Below are 25,258 nucleotides of genomic sequence, written 5' to 3' on the forward strand. Positions count from 1 at the left end.
AACTTTGCTGGATATTCGAACCTCTGTTCTTGCTGCCAGAAAGGCCGACGCGGAACATTTCAGTGGCACACCTCTTGAGACTTGCTTATTAAGACAAGCTTGTAGTAAAACAGGGAACAGTTGTGGATTAGTCTTCTGGGAACAGTTATGATTAATACTATGAACAAACCCATCTTACGTGGCTTACGAGTGAGTGGGAAAAGAACTGAATGAAAAGAGTAAGAAGTGCAGCTCGACTGTAATCGGTTGGTTTTGTTACAAGACAGCAAAGTTTCAATTGCTTGTTTTGGTGCACTTTCTCACAAAATGTCTGAGAACGATCTCATGTCAGGTCTAAAAGCACCAATTTTTGAACCTGTTTCTCTACTAACCACTTGTGAGTAAATTAAAGAAATACACCAGTAAATAAAAAATAATTATATTTGAAAAGAATGTTTTATTTATATGTATTTTCAGCCAGTCAGAATCATGAATATTTCTATTCTTGTCTATTAAGTCCAAGTCTATTTAAGCCCATTCCTGATGTAATACCAATGTAAGCATTTTTATGAACAGTACTTTTTTTGTTGCTGTTTATCACATATCTTATAAGTAACAACAAAAATAACCTTCCCATTTTAAAGGTACACTGTTACTTTTTTGTTCAAAATTACCACGAGTCAATACATTTTTAACATGTTTTTGTCTTAGCTTGATTCACTATGGTAAGCCTATTATAAGTGTTTATATTTTAGACCTGTCAGGATGGTTTTTGCAGGAAATTGCATACATATATCATATGTTGCCCAAGTGTGGCTTGTCATATCCGTATAAAGTTGCTCCGGCTACTGATGTATGGTGTGGGAGTGGCATAGGTTAGTTGTCAAAATAGCGAGAAAGGTTGACATGGAGCACGGTAAATCTCGAAACTCTGGGGAATCACTATCGCTGAACATAGGAGAGTCTGCTGGCAAAAAGAAAACGCGACAGGGCTCGCAATAACCGACATTCAGTCAACATTGCATTGCCTCTTGTGGGATTTGAAATGTGCCATTGTTTTACTCAACAGAGGAGTAAGGTATTTTATTGAATGAATAAATTGGTATATGTAGCTCTCTAACAGAGTTCATTGTAATGCATTATCTGTCGTGAAGGGTCATATTCATCCACACTGTCACCCAGAGCCGAAGCACCAAAACAATGCTCTTCTGCAAATACATGCAGTTATATTTTTTACTGTTAAGGCCTGTTCACACCGGGACGAATTTCGCGCGTGATATTCGCCGACGTTTAACGCCTCGTGACTAAACAAAGGGCGCCAATGTGAGTGTGCACACCGACGCGAAAAACGCCACGCGTAAAAGCGTCATTTTTTAAAAAACGCCTCGGGGTTCGTTTATTTGGTTTGACGCGCCGCGGCAAAAACTATCCGACCAATGAGATTGGAGCTTTTGCTCACGTGTCTGGAGCTTCTGAAGTTACAGTATAATGGTGCGTTCAAGTCATCTCGTATAGATCGTATTTACGAGTTGAACGCACTTGAACGCCACCACAATGTCGTAAATACCAGTGGGGAGCTCGGGATTTTCTCAAAGCTCCGATCATTACGAGTTGGGGGCGTGTTAGCTAATCGCCAACACAGAATATGATAGTATTATAATATAACAATGCAACATGTAATGATGTGTTGGCAGTGGCTTCATAAATTAATTAAAAACATAAAAATACAAAGTACACCTGATGCACTTTTCTTTGTTCTTCATTTTCTAGAACAAGAGTTTAAGAACCTTACTGTATTTTTGTGTAATTAATTAATAAAAAGTACTCCGCCATTTTGCTCCGACGAAAGTGACTTGAACGCACATGTCGTTATAAGCACGACTTCCCACCTCGTACGTACGAACTTCCCAGGAGGACTTGAACGCACCAAAACACAACTTGGGGCGCTCAAACACAAAACGGTCTTGCCGAGCACACATACGTAACGGCGAAGAAGATATATGCCGAGTAGCGTCTAAACACTGCCGGGAAGAAATAAGACGAGGAAGATGCAAGGCAAGATGAATGTAGAGCTGCTGGTCTCGTTGGTGTCGGAACATAAAGAACTATAAGAGAAACGCGACAGCGACTACAAAAATCTTGATAAAAGAGAAACTGTTATGGAGTGGTATTAAGCGCCATCTAATGTCAGGGAATGAATTTGCATGTTCACTCGGCTCATCGTCAGCGAAAATCGCTTGGGTGTGAACACAAAAAACGCGTTGAAAAACGCTGGCGAATAACGTGCGTCGATATTCGTCCCGGTGTGTACGGGCCTTTAGAGAGCCAAAAGTTACACGTACCTTTTAACTTTTTTTGGTTTTGTTTTAAGTATCATGTTGTGAGATCAGTATAGTGTATCGAACCAATTTGTGACATGAGTGTATCATAACACCCCTACTTGTAACACAAAACTTCAGGTTGAATCCCAAGTAGGGGTGACCCCAATGTGGTTTTTGAGCAGACTCTTAATCTCAGGTGTCTCCAGAGGGAATCTCCATGCAGATAAAACAGCGTAAATAGCATTTGATGAAAAGCCTATGTGCTAAATATGAATCAATGTCAGGTGTCTCAGACTGCTGACTGTGAACCTTACTTTCTGGGAAGCAAGTCAAAGCTTTGCCTCCTGTTCTTGCTCCTGCCTGCTTCCTCTCAGGATTACAAACATACTTGGACCACCTCACTCTGGTGTGTTTCTCCTCCTCCAGATGAGGGGCTCTGGGAGCGGGAGCGGGCTCATCCGCAAGAATACTACTCCAGATCCCTCTCCAGCGCTCACACACACACACACACACACACACACACACACACACACACACACGCTTCTGCGCTCCAGTGTAGCATAACTGTGACAACCACGTAGTGCATTGTGCATTTAAAATCCTTTGTGTGGGTGAAAACAGCCCTAAACAGTTTGTTTGATTTGTTCTGTTAAATATAGTGCTATGTAAATAATTCTTGTACTGTAATTCATTTAAAACAGTCCAGTAAGCACACAGGACTAGGCAGCCAATACTAACAACGTCTTTATTAGAAAACTCCAATCATTCTTATCAGTCAGATGTGGCATTGAGTGGAATGGATAGGTCATACATGGATTATTAGTAATATTTTGCTGATGTTCTTGGGGAATATCGTGAATTTCATGATAATGTTAAAAGTTTAGCTCCTATAGACAGTAAGCCAATTTCACTCCCCTTGAAAAGCTGCTGATATTTTGCTGCTGTCAAATGCTCCTGTGAATATTTTTATGATCATTCTGTGAAGAGCGGCAAATATTTCTGTTTCTATTTTTCGCAGCATTTAGCATTGTAGCCAATCACAGACGTGTCTGTTGAGCGCATTAACATAATGATAAATCAGACGTGTTTGTTATTCAGAATCCTCTCAATGCTGCTCAAAACGCCTGAGTTTTTGTTTAAAGTGAGATCGTAGAACGAGGGCTCATTAATCCTTTCATTACAACCAACAAAGTGTAAAGATGATGTAAATATGAGATTGATTATGCAGCGTAGACAGGTTTTTTGTTTAAAAGGGGAGCAACAGTGCAGAACTCAGTGAGATTGTGTGATTGACAACTTCAGTGATTATAGAGGCAGTGCTCTTTGCTCACTTTCGGTATATAACAATTTGAAGAAAAGTTTTATTTTTAGGGCTGCTAACTACATGCTGAAAATTTTTGGGAGTGACAAACATATTTAAGTGCAGAACTGAATCTGAAAGTGCAATGATTGGCAGTGAAAACCATAGAAACAAAGTCCAAAGAAAATAGAAACTTTTCACTTGACCTTTTTAATGTTTACTTAACTGAAAATTATTTGAGGGAAACATGCTGTTTTGATGTTTATTTACTTATTAGCATTAATAATGAACTAATTAAATTTTAGATTTTTAATTTTCAAATAGTTAAATAGTTCCAATAGTTTTTGCTATACAGAAATTGGTACAGAAAACCGTTAAATTTTACTTGAAAGAGAACTGAATTCGTAAACGCATACTGAGAGACGTGCTTTTTCCCTGTGCGTCAGTCAGCCTGTGCACCGCATTGAGTTGTGTTTCACTGCTTGTTGTGCTTAACACTTTTTAACAATGAGCGCATCCCAAATTCGCAATCACCTTCTAAGCAAGGCAGCTTTCTGAGTTCCTTTTCAGCATATTGTGCTTTTAACTCTTTTTATATTGCACTTACGGTATAGTTCTAGTTATATCAGTTACAGTGAGGAAAATAAGTATTTGAACACCCTGCTATTTTGCAAGTTCTCCCACTTAGAAATCATGGAGGGGTCTGAAATTGTCATCGTAGGTGCATGTCCACTGTGAGAGACATAATCTAAAAAAAAAAAATCCAGAAATCACAATGTATGATTTTTTTAACTATTTATTTGTATGATACAGCTGCAAATAAGTATTTGAACACCTGAGAAAATCAATGTTAATATTTGGTACAGTAGCCTTTGTTTGCAATTACAGAGGTCAAACGTTTCCTGTAGTTTTTCACCAGGTTTGCACACACTGCAGGAGGGATTTTGGCCCACTCCTCCACACAGATCTTCTCTAGATCAGTCAGGTTTCTGGGCTGTCGCTGAGAAACACGGAGTTTGATTCTTAGATTCTTAGATTTAGGTCTGGAGACTGGCTAGGCCACGCCAGAACCTTGATATGCTTCTTACAGAGCCACTCCTTGGTTATCCTGGCTGTGTGCTTCGGGTCATTGTCATGTTGGAAGACCCAGCCTCGACCCATCTTCAATGCTCTAACTGAGGGAAGGAGGTTGTTCCCCAAAATCTCGCAATACATGGCCCCGGTCATTCTCTCCTTAATACAGTGCAGTCGCCCTGTCCCATGTGCAGAAAAACACCGCCAAAACATGATGCTACCACCCCCATGCTTCACAGTAGGGATGGTATTCTTGGGATGGTACTCATCATTCTTCTTCCTCTAAACACGTTTAGTGGAATTATGACCAAAAAGTTTTGGTCTCATCTGACCACATGACTTTCTCCCATGACTCCTCTGGATCATCCAAATGGTCATTGGCAAACTTAAGACGGGCCTTGACATGTGCTGGTTTAAGCAGGGGAACCTTCCGTGCTATGCATGATTTCAAACCATGACATCTTAGTGTATTACCAACAGTAACCTTGGAAACGGTGGTCCCAGCTCTTTTCAGGTCATTGATCAGCTCCTCCCCGTGTAGTTCTGGGCTGATTTCTCACCTTTCTTAGGATCATTGAGACCCCACGAGGTGAGATATTGCATGGAGCCCCAGTCCGAAGGAGATTGACAGTCATGTTTAGCTTCTTCCATTTTCTAATGATTGCTCCAACAGTGGACCTTTTTTCACCAAGCTGCTTGGCAATTTCCCCGTAGCCCTTTCCAGCCTTGTGGAGGTGTACAATTTTGTCTCTAGTGTCTTTGGACAGCTCTTTGGTCTTGGCCATGTTAGTAGTTGGATTCTTACTGATTGTATGGGGTGGACAGGTGTCTTTATGCAGCTAACGACCTCAAACAGGTGCATCTAATTTAGGATAATAAATGGAGTGGAGGTGGACATTTTAAAGGCAGACTAACAGGTCTTTGAGGGTCAGAATTCTAGCTGATAGACAGGTGTTCAAATACTTATTTGCAGCTGTATCATACAAATAAATAGTTAAAAAATCATATATTGTGATTTCTGGATTTTTTTTTTTTTTAGATTATGTCTCTCACAGTGGACATGCACCTACGATGACAATTTCAGACCCCTCCATGATTTCCAAGTGGGAGAACTTGCAAAATAGCGGGGTGTTCAAATACTTATTTTCCTCACTGTATATCATGCATGTTCCGCTCTTTATATTGTCATTCATGCATTTCATCACTCTGAAGTGTCAATAGTGCTATATTTTTACAACCATGATAAAGCAAATTCTCTAACGATAGACATCTTTTACCATGGTAATGATGTATATGGTCAGACAGCCAAGTTGAGCGTAATACTAATGTTCAATGATAAAGAAGTTGAAGACGCCATCTCCTCATTCAATAAAGTTCTGTGGCTCGGGGTCCTTTATTCCCCTCTTGAGATCTTTTTGTTACAGTTTTGAGTATTCATTTACATATTACTTTTAATTATGAGTACATTTGTATGATTTTTAAAAAACATTATTCTGGAGTTTGTCTTGGTTCAGGTTTTATTACTGAATTGATTTGTTTTTTGCCTTTTGGGTTTGTTTGTTCCTCAAGGGTCATTAAATGTTTTTGTTGAGAGGAGTAATTGCTCATTTTCAAGAGTTGCTTTTTGCCTCAGGATCGTTTCTTTAATTTACTTTTTCATTTGGGAATATATTTAGCATTCCTATCCCTGTATGTGTTTTTTTTTTATTTTTTTTATGTGTAAAAATCCCATCCCAACAGTTCATGTCCTGAGTGTATCACTTTTGCCAGCTTTACTGTACAAACCACACAGAAAAATGACTCAAAATAAATCCTAATCATAGTCCTTTTCTTGTAACCATTTTCTGGAAATAGTTTTTAAAGGGACATTGCACACAAGTTTACTGAAGTGCTTTCTGATTATGCCCATGGCTACCAAATGGATCTCTGGTGGTCTGATAAGCTTTTTCTCTTAGAGACACAGTAATTGAGCTATATCGCTAAACCAATGTTGTTGTTTCTAATAATAAATAAAAAATAGCAAAGACTTTCAACAAAGACTCTTTGACTTTCTTTTGCTGAGAGTACTTTAAACTTGTTAAATGTGGATCAGGCTAGCCAGGTTTATATAGATGGCTCCGTCCAAGCCTGCGGTTCCTCTGAGATTCATTAAATGATAATGGACTGATAGGAGTGTTCAGACTTTGTCTTTTGGAGCCGTGTTGTTGGGGTTATCTAGGTTACCCAGTGCCAGGTTATCCAGCTTTGAGAGTGCGACGACAACAAAGACTCCCTCTCTCTGTCCTCTTCACTCTCCATGAAAGTCTCGATTTAGACTATACCGAGTGCTGCCGTTTTTTCCTAGTGTTTTGAAGTGCTGTAATAATGCTTCCCAGTCAGAGCTTTATGTTTCACTCGGATTATTCACAGACTAATGTGTTTTGAGACAGAATCTGCTGAGGCTCTCCTTACGGCTGTGTTATAAATCCCTTACCCTTTCACGTCACCTTCATTTTAAAGAAATTAATGTCGGGTTGGTATTTTAAGCCTCGCATAGTTCTCTTTATTAGTTCTGTGGCGCTATACAAATGAAAATGTCAGTGGTATAAAACAGTAACCCTTATTGAAAGAATGAAGACAGGTGTGGTACATTAAATCCCTCTGAGATAATGAGTCTTATTGTTCAGAAGTCATGTTTTTTCTGAGTTGGGTGAGGACAAAAGCCATTGTTCATTTTGAGTAGGTTTTGATACCTTTATAACATTGTTTTTTTCCATCCTTAGCTGAACTGCGGCAAGCCATTGTGGCCATGATGAACAGGAAAGATGAACTCACTGAGCAGAACACGTAAGAATTTCTTAGCCGTTTTCACTGATTGCACCTTTTGCTCATTCATGAAACATGAACAGATTTGTCTAGAAATCTGTTCTTAAAACTATTCTTTTGGGTGAAAATGGATTTAGCAATTTTCAGAAATGTGTTTTGCTTGTGTTTCATGATGTATTTTCTTTAAAATCACGATTTTGGCCGGTCACACCATGATGCTGACTTTCATTAAAGTGATACAATCATATTTTTTTTATATAATCTGTAGAATTGACGTATTATAATAACAATAATAATAATAATAATTATTATAATAATAATAATAATAATAATAATAATAATAATTGACATATCAGTAACTTTACTATAAGGTTTTGTTTGTTAACATTAGTTAACTACATTAGTTAACATGAACTAATGGTAAACAATACTTATACAGCATTTATTAATCTTAATTTCTACATTTACTAACACATTATTTAAGTCAAAAGGTTTATCTGTTAGCATTAGTTAATGCACTGTTATACCATGGTCTGGGTGAATACTCGATTCTGATTGGCTGCAGGGTGTCCATTAAAAAGTGATAATGTACACCTAGGAAAGGCGTCCCGTCAATTTGCCTGATGACAGTTCTAAATGATTGCGCTGGCTCAAACTCACTGATCAACTGCTGCGGTCGGGTCGCTGTGGCCACGTTGCTTGGCAACGCCTGTATACGGGAGATATTAAATAGTGCGCTCGACTTAATAAAAAAAAACCCTCACGATTTTTACTCTAAAACACATTAAAGTATTATTAATTAAATATTTCTTTCTTTCGTAAGTGACCATGGTATAAGCGGGTTAATGCCCTTCGAGGTGTCCATTGTCAGGTATTAATGGACTTCGGCGGAGGCCACCGTCCTCCGCTGCGTGTCGGACGGTTCACGCCTCGCCGTCGTCCATTAATACCTGATAATGGACACCTCGTCGGGCATTAACCCTTACTGATCTAACATGAATAAACCGTGAACAATTGGTTAATAGATGCTGTAAAAATATATTCAGTTATTTCATGTTAACTAATGATGTTAACAAATGAGACCTTATTGTAAAGTGTTATCCATATGGAAATTTAAGTTTGTTTAATTGTTAAATGTAAGTTAAATTTAAGTTTAATTTAAGTTGTTAATTTAAGTTAATTAGTTGATTTTAATATTTTTATGTGATGTGTATTGTAAAGTAACAATCAAGTACAATACTGTTCAATTGTGGTTTTCTTTGAAAATAAAGTAATATTTTTTTAAGCAAGGATGGATTGACTTGATCAAAAATGACTGAAATCTTTTGTAACATTATACATTTCTTTACTATATTAAAACAATTGCTGTTCTTTTTAAACATTCTTTTGAACATTCTATTCATCAAAGAATCCTGAAAAAATGCATGTGTCCACAAAAAACATTAAGCAGCACAACTGTTTTCAGCATTAATAATAATAATGTTTCTTGAGCACCGAATCAACATATTAGCATGATTTCTGAAGGATCACGTGACACGTGAAGTTTTAAACGGTAGTGTATATCAGTGTTTTTAACTAGATTCATTCAGTATTGGTTACAGTATTGCAAAAATTGCAAACTGCATTTAAAATAAATAGAAAATAACTCACTATAACCTAAATATATATTATTGAGATTTAAGTGTCTTTTCTCACTGACCCCTTGTTAAAGACATTACTTGAGTTTCAGTGAGTATAAGGCCTTGTTTTGTACCCCATGTGCCATGATGTGCATAGTCAATAATGTGCAGCTGGGTAATTATACTGTGCACTGGTAGTCATTAAAGACAGCTAAGAAAAAGTGGGTCAGATGTGTGTGTGTGTGTCTTAATGATGTTAAACTCTTTGGCACAGGTCTCTGCGCAGTCTCCTGGATGGAGAGATGGAGCACTCTGCTGGGCTCAGGCAGGAGATGGACAGCCTGAAGAAGAAACTGGCTGAGCTGGAGGAGAGACATGCGGCCAAAGTCCAAGCTCTCATGAGGTAATTTCACTAGAGGCTAACCGAAACAAGGTCTCACATAGGCAGGATATCAGCCTAAATTCTAGTCCACATTGCATTTTAATCTTGCCAAACACCAGACAAAAAGCAGCTATCTGACCTACATGTGAAGCACATTTAGTTTAGGTTTGAGAAAATCTGAAATTGGTGATTCCACAGTGATAGTAATAGACTAGCTACAAATAACTGTTCAGCAGTCTGTGCTAATGTTGCACAACAGTATCAAAGAAGTAATTGAAAAATGTGTTCATTTTGTGGCCAGATTATAATTTATTTCATGGACTATTTTTTTTATCTCACGACCATGGTACTTGCAACAAAAAAATTACATTTGTTGGCACAAACTTCACAGCCTTGAGCTTTGAGGTTGCCAAACGACAGTATTTGTAGACATGAGTAGCTTTATCTAGATTTTTGTATGTACAATTCCTGCTGAATTCCCAGAGATGTACCATCATCCTAAAGAGAGAGATCAACCAGTTAGAGAAATTTCAAGTGAAAAATGGAATCACAGCCTGCAAGAGTTTGTTGGAGGCTAGCTAGAGGATAACATTAGCTGGCTAATGTTAGCATTGATTAACATGAAATGTTGTAGTGTTAGAGCATAATTGGCTGTGTTTTCAGAAAATACATTAAAACGATTAAAAACACCTAGCTGATTCTAATACATTACCATTCAAAAGTTTGGGTTTAAGATTTTTTTTTATGCACATCGAGGCTGCATTTATTTTCTAAAAAATACAGTAAAAACAGTAATATTATGAAATGTTATTACAATTTAAAATAATAACTCTTTTCTATTTTAATACATTAAAAAAATTTTTTATTCCTGTGATGGCAAAGCTTCATCACACCAGTCTTGGACAGTCTTCCAGTCTCCAATGTCACATGATCCTTTAGAAATCATGTTGAAAACAGAATTGTTTTTTTTTCAGGATTTGATCAATTTAATTCACCCGTACTTTCTTAAAAAATAAATATAAATGATAAATGACCTCCAACTTTTGAACAGTAATGTACATAATTTGTAGTCCTTGAGTAGTACTTTTATAATGAAGTCTTTTTGAAAATTTTCAAATACTTTCTTCATTGCCAAATCAAATGTGATTAATCTTGTGGATTGATTTTTTTCAACGCAAGTTAACATTGTTACAGTTATCCTCAAAGTCAACAGAAACCTTCAAGTGTTGTATTAATTCACTCCAAGGATGAGCAACATCAAATTGATTACCACTGCTTCAGTAAAGCATGCTTTTCTAACCAAAGTCTTTTCCGTTTCTTCCTGTCTCTGAGTCTTGTAAACTGAAAAGTTGAGAGTCCAGTCAGTTTTTCTGACTGAAACCTAATCTGTCCCTGTCGATAGAGACTAAAAATAAGGTGTGGAAATGCTCGGTGCGGCTGTACGCTCAGAAGAAGCACCTGTGAACCGTGCTCTTGGGTTGAGCTCTAGTGATTCAGCCTGGCTCAGTGGGCAGTATTTAAGAAGCGGGATCCATACGGCAAGAGGCTAAAACGCTCTCACAGTCCTCTCCCACGCCGTCACATCCAGGTTTAACCGGACGAGCAGAAACACAAAGGGATGGTCTTGGCAGCGTCTGGCGGTCGGAATAATACTTTACCGAACGCTGCGGAGCTGCCAGGGTTTTTGTCTTCCTGAAGTGCTGCGGGATTATTGGGAGAGACATCTTGCTTTTGTGAGCATTTCATCAGCTCTAATGTAGTGGTTCCTCAGGGGGATAATGTGGGGAGTGAATGAACAAATTAATTTAGCTCAGTAGGAGGACAGCGGCTGAGAGCAGGAGGCAGGCTTGTCAGTATGACGCTGTGTCAAAGAGAGGATTATGGGGGAGAAAACCACACTCGGTATCATGCTGGTGACATCTGCACCGTGCCTGGATGGTGCATCCCTCCACTTGCTTTTCATCAGCCTGTTTAGGCAAACTGACACCGAGTTGGCCTCGTTTACAAGTCAATTCAGTAATGTATCTGAAAGCACCGCCACCAGCCTACCCTTTTTATATTTACCATCGCAAGAGTGTTTAGTCTACGTGTCACTTTGAGAACGTATTCTTCTGATTCACATTGAAATGTATTTGACCTCCGTTGTGGCTGTAATCGCCACATTCTGTAACACTTAAGATAGGAGCAGCTGCTGCATAATGCCGGTTCTGTGTTTGACGTTTTATTTACCAGTAACCTTAGGGAGATGTAAATGGGTTTTGGGAAGGGCATCTAGACTGCTGTCATGCATAGTCATGTCTAGGCCTTTTTTACATTGGCAGTGCTGAAGCAAAATCTGTAGAATTCTACAAAATATATTTTATGCATTCAACATGGTTGTTTGAAGTTGGTGAGGTACCTCTAGAACAGGGATTCCCAAACTTTTGTCAGCCTAACATTTAGAATATATACTTGAAGTAAATGTGACCCTGGACCACAAAACCAGTCACCCTGGACCACAAAACCAGTCACAAGTCTCACGGGTATATTTGTGGCAATAGCTTTTATGCCAAAAATCATTAGGATATTAAGTAAAGATTCCAAGTTCCATGAAGATATTTTCTAAATGTCCTACCGTAAATATATAAAACATTTATTTTTGTGAGTGAATGCAGCACAATTTTTTGGCGCTCAATTTTTTGCCAACCCTCAGATTCATGATGTTCAAATAGTTGTATCCCAGCCAAATATTGTCCTATCCTAACAAACCATACATCATTGGAAAGCTCATTTATTCAGCTATTGTGACCCATGTGACTGGTTTTGTGGTCCAGGGTCACAAATATTCCTTCTTGAGATTTTACGTTAATTAATCAATAATTTAACAACACATTCATGGTTCAGCATCTTCACATGGCATGGTTTTGGTCACATGGCATGCAGGTAAACAATAAAAATGTCATCATCTTGAGAAAGGGTTTTATTTTAATATTTTTTTATTTATTTAAAAATTATTTGTTTACTGTATTTTTCAATTTTATGACTTAAACTCATGAAGCCCCTGTGGTTCCTCACAAACCCCTGTTCTAGCTGTTGTTCCAGGAGATTCAGACCAGTAAAATATTTTTAACAGAGTAGGATCACTTTTATTCAGATATTATTATTAGAATAAATAAATGACAAACTATTAAAATAATGAAGCAATTTTCATGATGCAGCGGCTATTTTAATTAAACAATATTATGCATAATGTCAAGACTTATAATCTTAACAACCTTATAATTATAATTCTTACAAGACCAATTAATCATCTGTGCCAAACTTTGAATCAGAATTTATAGAAAACTGTTGAATTTTATGAATACGGATGTTCTTCATATCTGCATTCATAAACAAAATGCATAATAAGCTATTATAGAATTGTATAGAATACATTATAGAATTTTATGAATGATTGGTGTTACGGTTCTGTGGAACCTTATGCAAAATTCTGCAACCAGGGAGGATGTAATGCATTCCAAGTGCTAAATCCTTTGTAGCTTATTCTTTTAATACTTCTTCTATGATCCAATTTCCTTAATGGATTTACATTTAGGGAATTCATTTAGTAAGTGTTTTTTAAAAGAAAATATTTCTCTACTGGGTCTGTGTAAGGGTGCATGTGTGAAGCACGTTGCAAGAGTCATACTTTAATAACATGTCACAAGTGTGTACATTTACATGTATTCATTTAGCAAATGCTTTTAATCAAAGCGACTTACAAATGAGGAATATAACAAACAATTTATCATAAAGAGGAAATAAACACGATAAGTGCTAGTAATACAAAGTTTCAGACATCAATTAGAATAATACAAGCTAGAACAGGAATAGTGAAAGCATATGGAAGGAATTTTATTCTGTGCTGATGAAAGAGATGGGTTTTCAGTTGTTTCTTGAGTATTATCAGGGATTTGGCGTTCCGGATAGAATTGGGAAGATCATGTAACTCGTAGCCAGTGCAGAGAGATAAACAGAGGTGTGACGTGGGCTCTCTTGGGCTCATTAAAGACCAGTCTTGCTACTGTGTTCTGAATCATTTGAAGAGGTTTGATTGTTCATGATGGAAGTCCAGCCAGAAGAGCATTGCAATAGTCCAGCCTAGAAATGACAAGGGCCTGGGCGAAAAGCGGTGCTGCATACTCCGTCAGGAAGGGCCTGATATTCCTGATGTTGTGCAGTGCAAACCTGCATGATTGTGCTATTCTTGAAATGTGGTCTTTTGAAGGTCAGCTGGTCATGAGAGATTGCTCCAAGATTCCGGGCACAACCTGATGGGATTATTGTTGATGAATCTAGCTTTATGATGAAATTGTGCAGTATAGTCAGAGTGGCAGGGAAGACAAGAAGCTCTGTCTTTGCTAGGTTGAGGTGATGTTTTTTCATCCTTGCTGAGATGTCCGCCAGGCAGACTGAGATCCGTGCGGCTACCGTTGGATCATCTGGTTGAAATGAAAAGTAGAGCTGTGTGTCATCAGCATAGAAATGATGTTTGGACAAACCATGTGCCGGTATAATGGGTCCCAGCGATGTAGTGTATATGGAGAAGCGGAGAGGTCTAAGAACAGATCCCTGAGGAACCCCCATGACCAGTTGATGTGCTTTGGATACATACCTCCCTCCCACCAGAACCAGCAAAGTGGAGTCCGGTTATGCCCTGTGATGACAGAGTGGACAGAAGGTTCTGATGATTAAAGGCCTGTTTGCACCAAAAACGTATATTAGTGTCCACACCAGCGGACGATAACATTCTGTTTATTCTAAGCGCGCGCTGCAGGATTGGCGTCTGCTGCTTTAAATTCTCAAGCTCTTTAAAGCAGGATGGATTCTGATTGGCTGTCAATGTTTTATCAGCTAGAAAAAAATAGTTCTGAAATTGATTCCAACGATATCATTTGACTGTGTCATTATCGTTATGGTTGCGGTGTGGACTCTGCTGTTCTTTTAAATTTAGACCTATATTTAGAACTTTATCTTTATAGTTATTGTTCTTGGTGTAAACAGGCCTAAACCGTGTCGAAAGCTGCTGATAGATCTAGCAGAACGAGAAGGGATAATTTGGAATCAGCTTTCGCAATCCATAGAGCTTCAGTGACCGACAGCAAGGCAGCCTCAGTTGAATGGGCGCTTTCAAATCCTGATTGAAGTTAAAAGGTTTAATTTAAACCAACAGAAACCACTGACTGTTAAGGATAGTGACCTTTTTGTAAAATAGATAAATTATTTAGACATGCATATGACTTTTTAGACTTGTGCATGTTATTTTAAAGTGAATGATATTGTGTCTGTGTAGTGGTACTCATTAAGTAGACCACTATGTGACCCATAAGCCCTTCAGAGGGACACCTGCAGTCCCCCTCTTGTGCTGGATGTTAGTCTTCTAATATGAATACAATGGCATGTGTGCATACCGTGGCTCGCTCTGCAGGGGCAATGGAAAAGATCAATGTGGCACACCTGACTTGCTGAGTCCTCCCTATAGAGTAGCTGTCACTTATTAACTTTAATTAAATCGCCACCGAATCGTGCGCAGCTCGCCGGTGCGAAAAACGACGAGTCTCCTCCTTTGAGAGCCTGCCAGACGCCTTTGGATCTCCTTCATTCTCTCCGTCTATTGAAGGGTATAAAATGGGCAGTGATAAGCGAGCTACAAAAGGCATCCTGGAGGAATAGGAAGGGATGTTTTTCACAGTAACACAACCTGGATTGATTCTGATTGATTTTCCCAAACCACCAATAACGAGCCTTGTAAGCAAGTGCACATGCGCATGCACACACATCTTGTTCCCTAGAACAGCCTTGTTAAACTTTGTGTAAAGCAGTTCCTGGAATTGAATTCAGTGCTTGCAGTGGGAGTCTCTCAGTGGGCTTCGAACTGCACATATATCCTGAATGCCAGGAAATGTATTGGCTTATGTTAATAGATCCTTTAATGCATTATTTTCCTGTATTTTTTATGGAAGATGCAAGCTGTTATTTCAAATAGTGTTGTAGTTCTATTTTAATTGGGGCGTGAATTAATTAAAATGTAAAAAAAGATTTAGCCATTAATCATGTTAGGTAATTAATCACAACTAACATTTAAAAATATTTACACCTATTTACACCCCTAATATTTGTAGAATCAACAAAAAGGAAGTATATTTTGAATACTGTTCATTTAACAGTATCTTTTGGATGTCCTACCTGCTTGTCAACATATGTATTTCCATACCTCCGACAGATAGTCATAGAGCGCCACAAACAAACAGAAGAGAACTTTTAATGTTTTTATTTTTATATTTTTTATTTAGCTTTTCGTAAACAGGGAAACATTAATAACAATCACAATATGTTCTACAATAAGTGTCAGAAACAAAACCTCCCCCCTGCCCTCATTCGTAGATGTTATAAGTACAAGCCCTACACATTGTACTCCAAGAAACTAAATGAGTATGTGACAGACTGCGTAAATATATGAATATATAAACATGAGGAAAAATAAAATACACAAAAATGAATGAATAAAATTACCTTGATGATGCATAGTAATAAGATATACATACGTATACATATCATACATGTATTTACACCTATATTTAAAGAAACTATATATACCTACATAATTATACATCTATGTGCATTATACATTTACACACCCCATATACCCATTCAAACACATTTATACTCATACACCTGCATGGCCACACGTACTTGCATACTCATACCATATGTTCATACCCATCAATGAAAAATGAGTTAGCTAAGTGGGTAAAAAGAATATATGAATGGGAGAAAATTGCAAATGACACTTAACTTTTATCTCTAAGCATAATTCTTGTTCCCAGTAAATTTAACACTAACAAGACCTAAAACAAAAAAAACAAAAGGCGGTAACCAACTTTATTAACCTGATTGTCGGAAGCACTACAGTTCCTTGTTAAGATAACAGGCGGTATCTAAGACTAGTCGAAGCACACAGAGCGCACACCTTTCCTTGACCACTAAGTCCTTAAGTTATGAATCAAGATTAAAGGGGGGGTGAAACACTCAGTTTCAGTCAATCTCCTGTTAATCTTGAGTACCTATATAGTATTGCATCCTTCATATCTCCAAAAAGTCTTTAGTTTTATTATATTTATAAAAGAAAGATAGGCTGTACCGAGTCTTTCTGGAAAAAAACGAGCGGCTGGAGGCGTGCCGTGTGGGCGGAGCTAAAGAATCACGAGCATACATACAGAATGCGTTTTTGCTTAGAAAAACGTGAGATGGGCAGTGAAATGGGGGAAAAACAAGAGGTCTTGAGAGTTTTTTTAAAAGTAGAAATGATTTTAACTTGAGCGCAGTGTTTTTAGAACACCATGTCATGCGCGAGTTTTACAACAATTGTGTGTGTTTACCCGTGGTTTATGAGGACATGAATTGGTTTATGGATCATTGTATGTGACTTAGCAGTAGCAAGCGGAACAGTTTTGCACATCAGACTAGTATTTTCATAGAAAAACAATGGAATAGTAGCGCATTTCAATGAAGAAGTGCGCTTTGTGTGAACGGCCCATAGGTTTATTATGAAATAATTCATTTATTTCATCATATTTTCACACTCTTTGTGTATTGTTGTTTGGAGTGGTTTTACAGTAAACAAACAGACACCTACAGTGGCCAGCTAAACAAATGTATTTAAACACACACACACCATACATCGCATGCTCCATAGATACATTAACTATACGTGATCATGTTGTTTACTTGCTGTGCTTACGCGCCGATAGCTAACAACACACAGACATTTGAAGCAGTTTTACTCACCGCCTGCGGTTCTAACGCATGACCGTGACCCTTTATCGTTGGGACTGCTTAAGCATTAGACGATCTGCAAATCCGGCAAATACTTCCCTAAAGCCGAGCACAGCTCTTTGATGGGCGTACTGCTTTCGCTCTCTCGCTCTGTTCTACGGGTGCGCGCGCGCCCTTCCGGGAGAAGTGCCCTTAGAACCCTGTATAAGGAAATTCCGCCCCATCTGACGTCACACATGTCCATACTCGAAAAAAACTTTCCGAAACTTGTGACAAACCGGAAGGAGTATTTTTGGCACGGAAATGCTCCATCAAACGTACAACTTAATTTTTGAAACTTTGTCCATGTTTAGCATGGGAATCCAACTCTTTAACAGTGTAAAAAACTCAGTATGCATGAAATAGCATTTCACCCCCCCTTTAAGGATTTTATTGGGTTCCACATTTTTACAAATGTCTTTAGTCTATTTGCTCATTTATATCTCAGCTCTTCGAGGGGTAACACATTACTTAGGTCTCTGAGCCAACTCTCAAATATGGGCACCGACTCAGATTTCCACTTCTGTAAAATTGCTTTTTTTGTTTAGATCATGCATAATGAAATGGCCTGTGATAAATATTTATTTCCTATACTTGAAGTATCCCCAAAAATGCCCACTTTTGGCTCAGGTACAGCAGAGAACTTTTACAGTTCCTCTTGAACCAAAACAACGAGCTTAGGCTGCGTTCACACCATTTTGTAACAGTAATTTACGAGATGGCAACCTGTGACTTTCTGCCCCGAGCTGTTCAAGTCCTCAGACTTGTTTATTCGTTTCTCTGGCAACTTTATCAACGGCGAAATGAATCTGCAGCAGTCAGGTGGTACAAGAAGGAGCTCTGTAAGTTGTTTACGTTCATTATTGTAATGTTATGTGGTTTGAGACATGAGGTAATTTAATGCCGTCTCTCATTTCGTGAAGGAGGCGTGGCTTTGGAGATGCTCTGACGGGAGGGTGGGATATCATGCTTTCAAGGCTAGCTCGCTAATGCTAGCCTCTCTGAAATGCATTCCCTACCTTTAAGAATTAAATATATTTTAATTGATAGTATGTTTAGCTTTGCCTTTCTTTAGTCTGAAATATCTCCACATGATTTTTCTCTCTGAGAGCCTGCTAATTGTTTCACTTCATGTTAATTTAAAAGTTTGTTTTTTGTCTAACAAATCAGCTTCTATGTGCAATTTTTTAATCTCTCGTATTATGTTTTTATTTTCATTTTTACAGAGAGAATGAGGTTCTGAAGGTTCAGCTGAAGAAGTATGTTGGAGCTGTCCAAATGCTGAAAAGGGAAGGCAGCCAAGGCAATGACGGTAAGTCAATGTTCTCATACTATAGCATGTTTTAAAACATTTTTACCACCTCCTAAGATTCTGTAACATGCAGCCATTTTTGATTAATTGGTAATTATTTTTTAAAGGCTTTTTAAAACTTTAAAACTTGTTGCCAGATAAAATCACCTTATCAAAGTCAAACACATTAACGTGAAATATTTTGTTGAGAAAAGGACTGTTAATTATATTTTATGTTAAAAAACGTCGTTATCAGTGCAGTGATGCGTTGGATCTGCAGAGATACTAAGCTCCTGGAGGGTTTTTATAAGGAGCCCAAAAACATGTCTAATTAAAAAAAAAAAAAAACTTTTATTGAAATATTGCATTGTAGCTGCTCCTTCGTTACTGCAGACTATTAAGCATGTGTGTGATGAATGACATATCCCTCAGTGGGATGCTGTCATATGTTTGAACAGCCTGTGTCTATAATTTCACAGTTTTTCTGCGATATGGTGGGAATTTCAATTATCTCTACATCATTCCATCAACAGATTGCATCAGATGAACATTGTAAGATATTTCCATGCAGTAAGCTCTTATATGCAAAATAAAAGTATGCCTTACAGGAGGTGAAATGAGAAGAGTTTATCAAAATTCCTGTGTGGGTTGTTTGCGTCTCAGCCCTCCGATAAATCCAGCTAACTGGGTGATGTACACCCAGCAACTATTGGTTGTGAACCTTTAAGATTGCGCTTTGCATCTTTTTAATGGATTTGACAAACACGCTCCTCTTCACTGATCAGCAGTCGCAGCTCTCCCAGCTCGCATTGCGTCGCGCTATTACAGTATCAGTCAGATCTGTGTGTGGAAGAGCGGTCCTACAGGGGATTGAGCCCCAGAGAAACCCCAAACGAATGCCAAATAAAGAGTTTTATACGGCTGGATCATGCTGTGTATGCCGGGTCTATTATGGCTCCTTGTTGGATGCACCAGGCAGCACTATTGATGCAAATTTTCCCATTTGCTTTCTCCCTGGCTTTCTCTCCCTCTCTCCATTGTTGCAAGAAATAAAAACTAGAAAAATGGAGGCCACCACATGTGAGTCTAATGCTCCATTTGAAAACCAAGTGAGCTCCCTATGGAGGCAGAATTTTAAAGCATCAAAGATATGCTCCAAACTTGAAGGTTAGGCATAGTAATTGTACTGCCTCCTTTAATCAAATTTTACACAGTTTTAGCCACATTTTACGGCGGACATTTTATGTATCCTTCACAGGGAATGCACTCCCAGAATGCATTGTGACCAGCTCAAGTGAAAAGATAAATCCAAGATGGCAGACAAGAAATGCTTGTATAAAAAAACTTTTTTTTATTTACGAGTATCAATTTCAAATAGTTCAGTGTAAATGAATGTTATTTTGTCATAATTCAATGTAATTAAATTTAAATAAAACAATTAGTTTTGTTTTATTGTTTATTTTTTGTTTTGTTTTAATTGTGCTATCGAAGCTTAGCATCATGTTAACCTCAAACTCTATTTAAATCATCTGTGAGTCAAGTCTTTAATGTGTAACATTGTTTGTAGGCACGCACGTATGAGGTTCCGTGACGGATGCTGCCTATGTAGGCTGTAGACAGCGAGGCAGCTCACTAGGTTGTAGAACAGGGCTTAAATGATTCAACCCTCCATGTCTTCTGGGCTAATGATGTGTCCGTACTGTACTCTGACTTTGATGTTGAACAGCAACTGAAAAGGATGGTTGGGACACATCAAATTGATATACAAGCGTGCAATACGAGCCTTTTTCATGTCCTGTCAGACTGTGCACACACGATATGAGCTCTTTTGAAAGTTTTGCTTTAATGATAGTATGCTCCCGATGTGATCTTTCGTGAACCCACGCTTCTGAGATCGTGATATGTTTAAAAAGAATTCCTTGTGTCTCCCCAAAGTTGAACTGCTATTACGGTTTTGCTAGTGTTGGATTAAAGCATGCAATTAGATAAACGCCTCGCTCCACCAAAATGTGAAATTGAAGAATCTTTTTCATTCCCATATCAAATATCCTTTTATTAAGCATTGGAAGTGAACAGGAAATCATGCAAATGAGGGAGGTTAAGAGTCTTGTCACTTGCAGAGGCTGCAAAGAGAGCAAAAGCAGCTGGGTTTTTTCTCTCTTTTTTTCAGAAATATGGGTCAAAGGGAGAGTCATCAGTTCTGGGATAACCCGAGCTGAGAGAACACTACATTTGTCTCAGATGATGAATGGTAGTTATGCAGCTTGTTACAATAGATAAATCTGTATCTGTGTAGTGTGAACTGAGAATTTTGAAGTGGAGTGCTTTGACAACAACTAACTAGTCGACTGGCAAGGTCGACTAGTTTACCTAGATTATTTACCTTTTTTTTTCTAGATTATTCATCTGCTTTTTTTTTTTTAGCAGTGTTGTTCTAACAGTGTGCTGTTTTTTTTTGCCGACAGTTTGCACAATCTCAGAAAAGTTTTAAAACTGTTTCATACTTTTCTATTCAGTTTGTCTGGCTTTTTTGAACATAAAACATCCCATATAAAAGAATTTTGCTCTTGGTAAGTGTGGTTTGCCAAAATGTTAAAATGTTTTCATTTTAGCAAGGACGATGACTAAATATGACAGTAATGACATTTATGATATGTTTTGAACTTTGTTCATCAAAGATTCTTGACAAAATGTATCACAGTTTCCACAAAAATATATTTTTTTGATAATAATATATGCTGATTTGATTCTCAGGACATTTCATAAGAATGATTTCTGAGGTATCATGTGACAATGAGGACTGGAGTAATGGCTGCTGAAAATTCAGCTTTGCCATCACAAAAGTAAATTATACTTAAAAATATATTCTAATAGAAAAATTATTTTAAATTGTAATAGTTCATAGGATTACTGTTTTTACTGTATTTTTGATCGAATAAATGGTGAGGCAGCCATGGTGAGCATATGAGACTTCTAACGTTCACTTGAAGTTAATCTTAAAAAACACAAATTTATTAACACTGTTAAATGCAGTCTTAAAATTAATATCCATTTTTCATACTGTACATAGTAATGTTGTGAAACAAATGATTTTAGTGTTTAGGGATTTATTTTTTTATTTTATTTAATTAAAAATAAAATTTCATCGCATGTATTATACACTCAAACTATTTGGATGTATCCCATATTCACTATGGTACAAGATTTTGGCATTCAAATTGTGTTGGACTCATTGCTTCATCAGCCCTCCTTGACTTATAATGCATTAATTTGTTTGAGCCTCTGACAGGCTAAATTAATCTTAGTTCAGGAAATGGATCAGGGTGCTATTTAAAAATGAATAAACGTGCCGCGCTTTCGCCTCTCTCCGATGACAGCCACAGTTAATGAGTCAATGAAGGCCATTCTTCACTAGTGCAGCCAGAAAAGCGTTAATAATTTCATGTTTCGAATTCATTACACGGTGGATTGTATTTACTCGTCCCTGTTGGGCTCTGGAAGCGAAGCCGTTTTGTTGTTCGCACCTCCGCTTTGGTGGAAAGGTGTAGATGAGTGTGCAGCCGTGTGTGGGTTATTGTGTTTACTTGGACTAATGCGGATCCCCGTCGTGTGTGAGAGAGCTTGGTCTTTATTAATCAGAGGTGGTGCGTTCACAGCAAAGTGGAGATGAGCGGGTCGCGTAGGTGGGGCCAGGTGGTCTTCGGCAAGGGGGATGACGTACCTGATCACCTGTTAATGAACGGTGTTAATGAACATTTTAATCATCGCCTGCAGGTTAAACAGGGACCTCATAACTCTCGGCTCAAGCCGTGTCCATTATTGCACCGGCGTTGTGCCTTAAAATAGAGAGGCCGAGCAGGTGTACGCCAGATACCTCAGTGGGAGCACCTGGACAGAGATGGCTTCTATTGCCTGTGGTTATTTTTCATTTACTGTCAAGCCATCCTCTGACACTCCATAGATGCTCCCCTCTGGCGACAGAGCGGGTGTTCTGGCCCTTGGTTATGGTGGACCTCAAGATCTCCTCTGACAGTCAGAGTGTGACGGCGACACTAATTTGTGATTCTGGTCCTGCCGCGCTACCCGAGAGAGAGATACAGACAGGCGAGTAAAAGGGCAGAGGGTGGAAAACATTTGCCCATCATTACTCAGGCCGTTATCTCAGTGAGACTCGATCTTGAATAAAAAGCACAATGCAGGATAAGTGAATAAAGACATCAAAAACTCTTTTGTTTGCCATTTCTGTTGGATATGAGAAATATCAAACGGCAAACTAAACAAAAGCGGAATGAAACCGCGCTACTCGTTTGAGCTGTGCAGTGCAGACCATTATTAGACAACACAGGATGAGCTCAGAAAAGGTTACTCGATCACACGACACCGTCACTACAAGAGAGATCTAGAGAGAAAAATTCAAATTCAGCGCAGAATTCTCTGTTAAAAACCATATATATCAGATCAAACAGTGCTGATGTAGAAACAGAAACATTGTGCCAGGAACAAACAAATTATAAAAGTCTTTTCAGTCCACAAATCACCAACATTCACCATGGTTCCATATACCATGGATGTAGTAATGCTAACTCTAACCATGGTATTGTGGTAGAATATTCAAACAAACTTTTGAGAGTGAAATTCATGCACTTTTCAAGGGCTTTCAACAAGTGCTTCACACTACTTTTTCCAGCACTTCAAAGCTCTAAATATTAGGGGTGTGAACCTACACTGGTCTCACGGTTCGGTTCGATTACGATTATCATGTCATCGATTCAGTGACAGAAACACTGTCATTCCAGTTTAAGTTTCAAGGGAGTAAAGTTTGTTTATGCCATTAAGGAAAGGAAAATCTGTCAAATAAATATTTTAAAGAAATGTTCATTTAAAAGCAGCGCTCATTAATCAGTGTATTATGTTACCATTAAAGATGCCTGCATCAACCGTCGCCGAGTCCGCTGTTGAAGGTGACGATCATCCATTTATAATCACATGTAACAACACAAAATAATTGTAATTTGACCATCGGGTGCTGATACTTAAATCAGAGAAAATTATTGGGGCGGGTGGATGATTTGTTTTTGACTGCAGATTCAGGTGATGTTGGAGCTCATCCGCTTACTCTAAAACAGTCAGACTCTGCCAGGCGTTATCAGCTTGGGGTGAAAACGGCTAACGTGGTTTATCAAGTTAGTGGTATTACCTCCTGCATATTCTATTTGTGCGTGACATGAGCGCACACAGCGCGTGTCTTTTGCAGGTTGTGCTTACCAGGTTGTTCATAAAAGCAGAAATGTGCCCAGATGTAGGCTTTTAAAGTAGTTGGAGCATTTTTAATTTTCTCTCACTCGCTTCTCACCTCCCTCTGCCACTGTATGCTACCGCGACAAAGCACGGACGCGACAAATGACGTCAGAAAAGCGTCAGTACATTATAATCGGTTATTGTCTATTACTGAACCAATACTAAATCGTCCTCGTCTGCATCGCGATGCATCGTAGAAACGATTAATTTCGACACCCCTACTAAATATGCTAAAATTTGAATGTTACATTTTAAGGCGGGCATACACTGTGCGATTTTCGTCCGATTTTGAGACGAATTCAGACTCGTGCGACTCTTTTTCGGCTCGGGCCGATTTTCAGCTTTGTCGTGCGTCGTGTGTCGTGCAGTGTTCGTGCAGTGTACAGGGGGAAACGAGAGGCGATTAACCTCTCACGACCGGCAATCGGCTGGTCGGATGAATTTCTGGCATGTTAGAAATTTTGGTCGCTCCTCGTGACTATATCGCATTGTTGAAGCAGAGCTACGAACCGATTGCCCTAAACTCAGTGTTTTTTCCCTCACTGCGCCTGCGCGAAAACAGTTTCATCTGCAGCAAAAAAAGAAAAAAGGGAGATCTTTAAGTTCTGTAGTTCAAAGCTGCAAATTACTGTTGCTTACCTCCAGTTCGTGTTGCAAAATGGATTAACCATCACTTCTTCCAAGCCACCTGCGATGTACACTTTGCCTCTTTTATTGTTAAAAAATGTTTTTGAAATAAAGCTGTTTTTAATTTTCATTGATGAATTATTGCAGTGTTCGGACATATTATAGAATGTTAATAATTAATTATATGTATATAATTCACTGTAATCGACCTAAATGTTTTAGACAATTTTTTAATGAGGAGAATAAGCTTCTATGTAATATTTTATTATCCTCACAGCGCGTTGGTTATGCGGTGATGCGCTATGAAATTGTTGCGTGGCAATTTAATTATAATAGCCTATCACTTTAATAATAAAAGTAGCCTATGACCTTCCCTAATAATAATAATAATACAATAATACTAGCCTACTAATAATTTAATATATAAATTAGAAATGCTAAATCTTCTTGATATTGATAGCTGATGCTTGTTTTGACAATATCTCTGGATATGATATCGTCTATAGGCGCAACCCGGCACGAGGGTTATCGCACGTATACTGTGAGCAGTCAAAACGCTCGACGTTCGGACCGTACAGTGTGAGCACATAAATCCTGAGCTTTGGCTTTACATCGCATGCAATCTACTCGTTCAGTGTGAGTAGGTTCCTTGCTGAAATTGCACAGACATCGCAGTGTATGCCCGCCTTTATGTGATGACCAAAAACATTATTTGTTCATCCTTCAAAG

General features: G+C 38.3%; 1 protein-coding gene across 5 annotated transcripts in view; it reads left to right on the forward strand.

Annotated features, from left to right (window-relative positions):
- The window catches only part of snx29 (sorting nexin 29), a 119,141-nt gene that overhangs the window by 18,191 nt on the left and 75,692 nt on the right, over nucleotides 1–25,258 (forward strand). For all 5 annotated transcript variants that reach the window (XM_081393121.1, XM_081393119.1, XM_081393120.1 and 2 more), the window contains 3 exons: nucleotides 7,437–7,500; nucleotides 9,373–9,501; nucleotides 18,540–18,625. In XM_081393121.1, coding sequence (XP_081249247.1) covers nucleotides 7,437–7,500; nucleotides 9,373–9,501; nucleotides 18,540–18,625 — 279 coding nt within the window. The remainder of the gene's footprint in view (nucleotides 1–7,436; nucleotides 7,501–9,372; nucleotides 9,502–18,539; nucleotides 18,626–25,258) is intronic.

Source organism: Scardinius erythrophthalmus (assembly GCF_964197995.2).
Source record: "Scardinius erythrophthalmus genome assembly, chromosome: 18".
NCBI classification, from domain to species: domain Eukaryota; kingdom Metazoa; phylum Chordata; class Actinopteri; order Cypriniformes; family Leuciscidae; genus Scardinius; species Scardinius erythrophthalmus.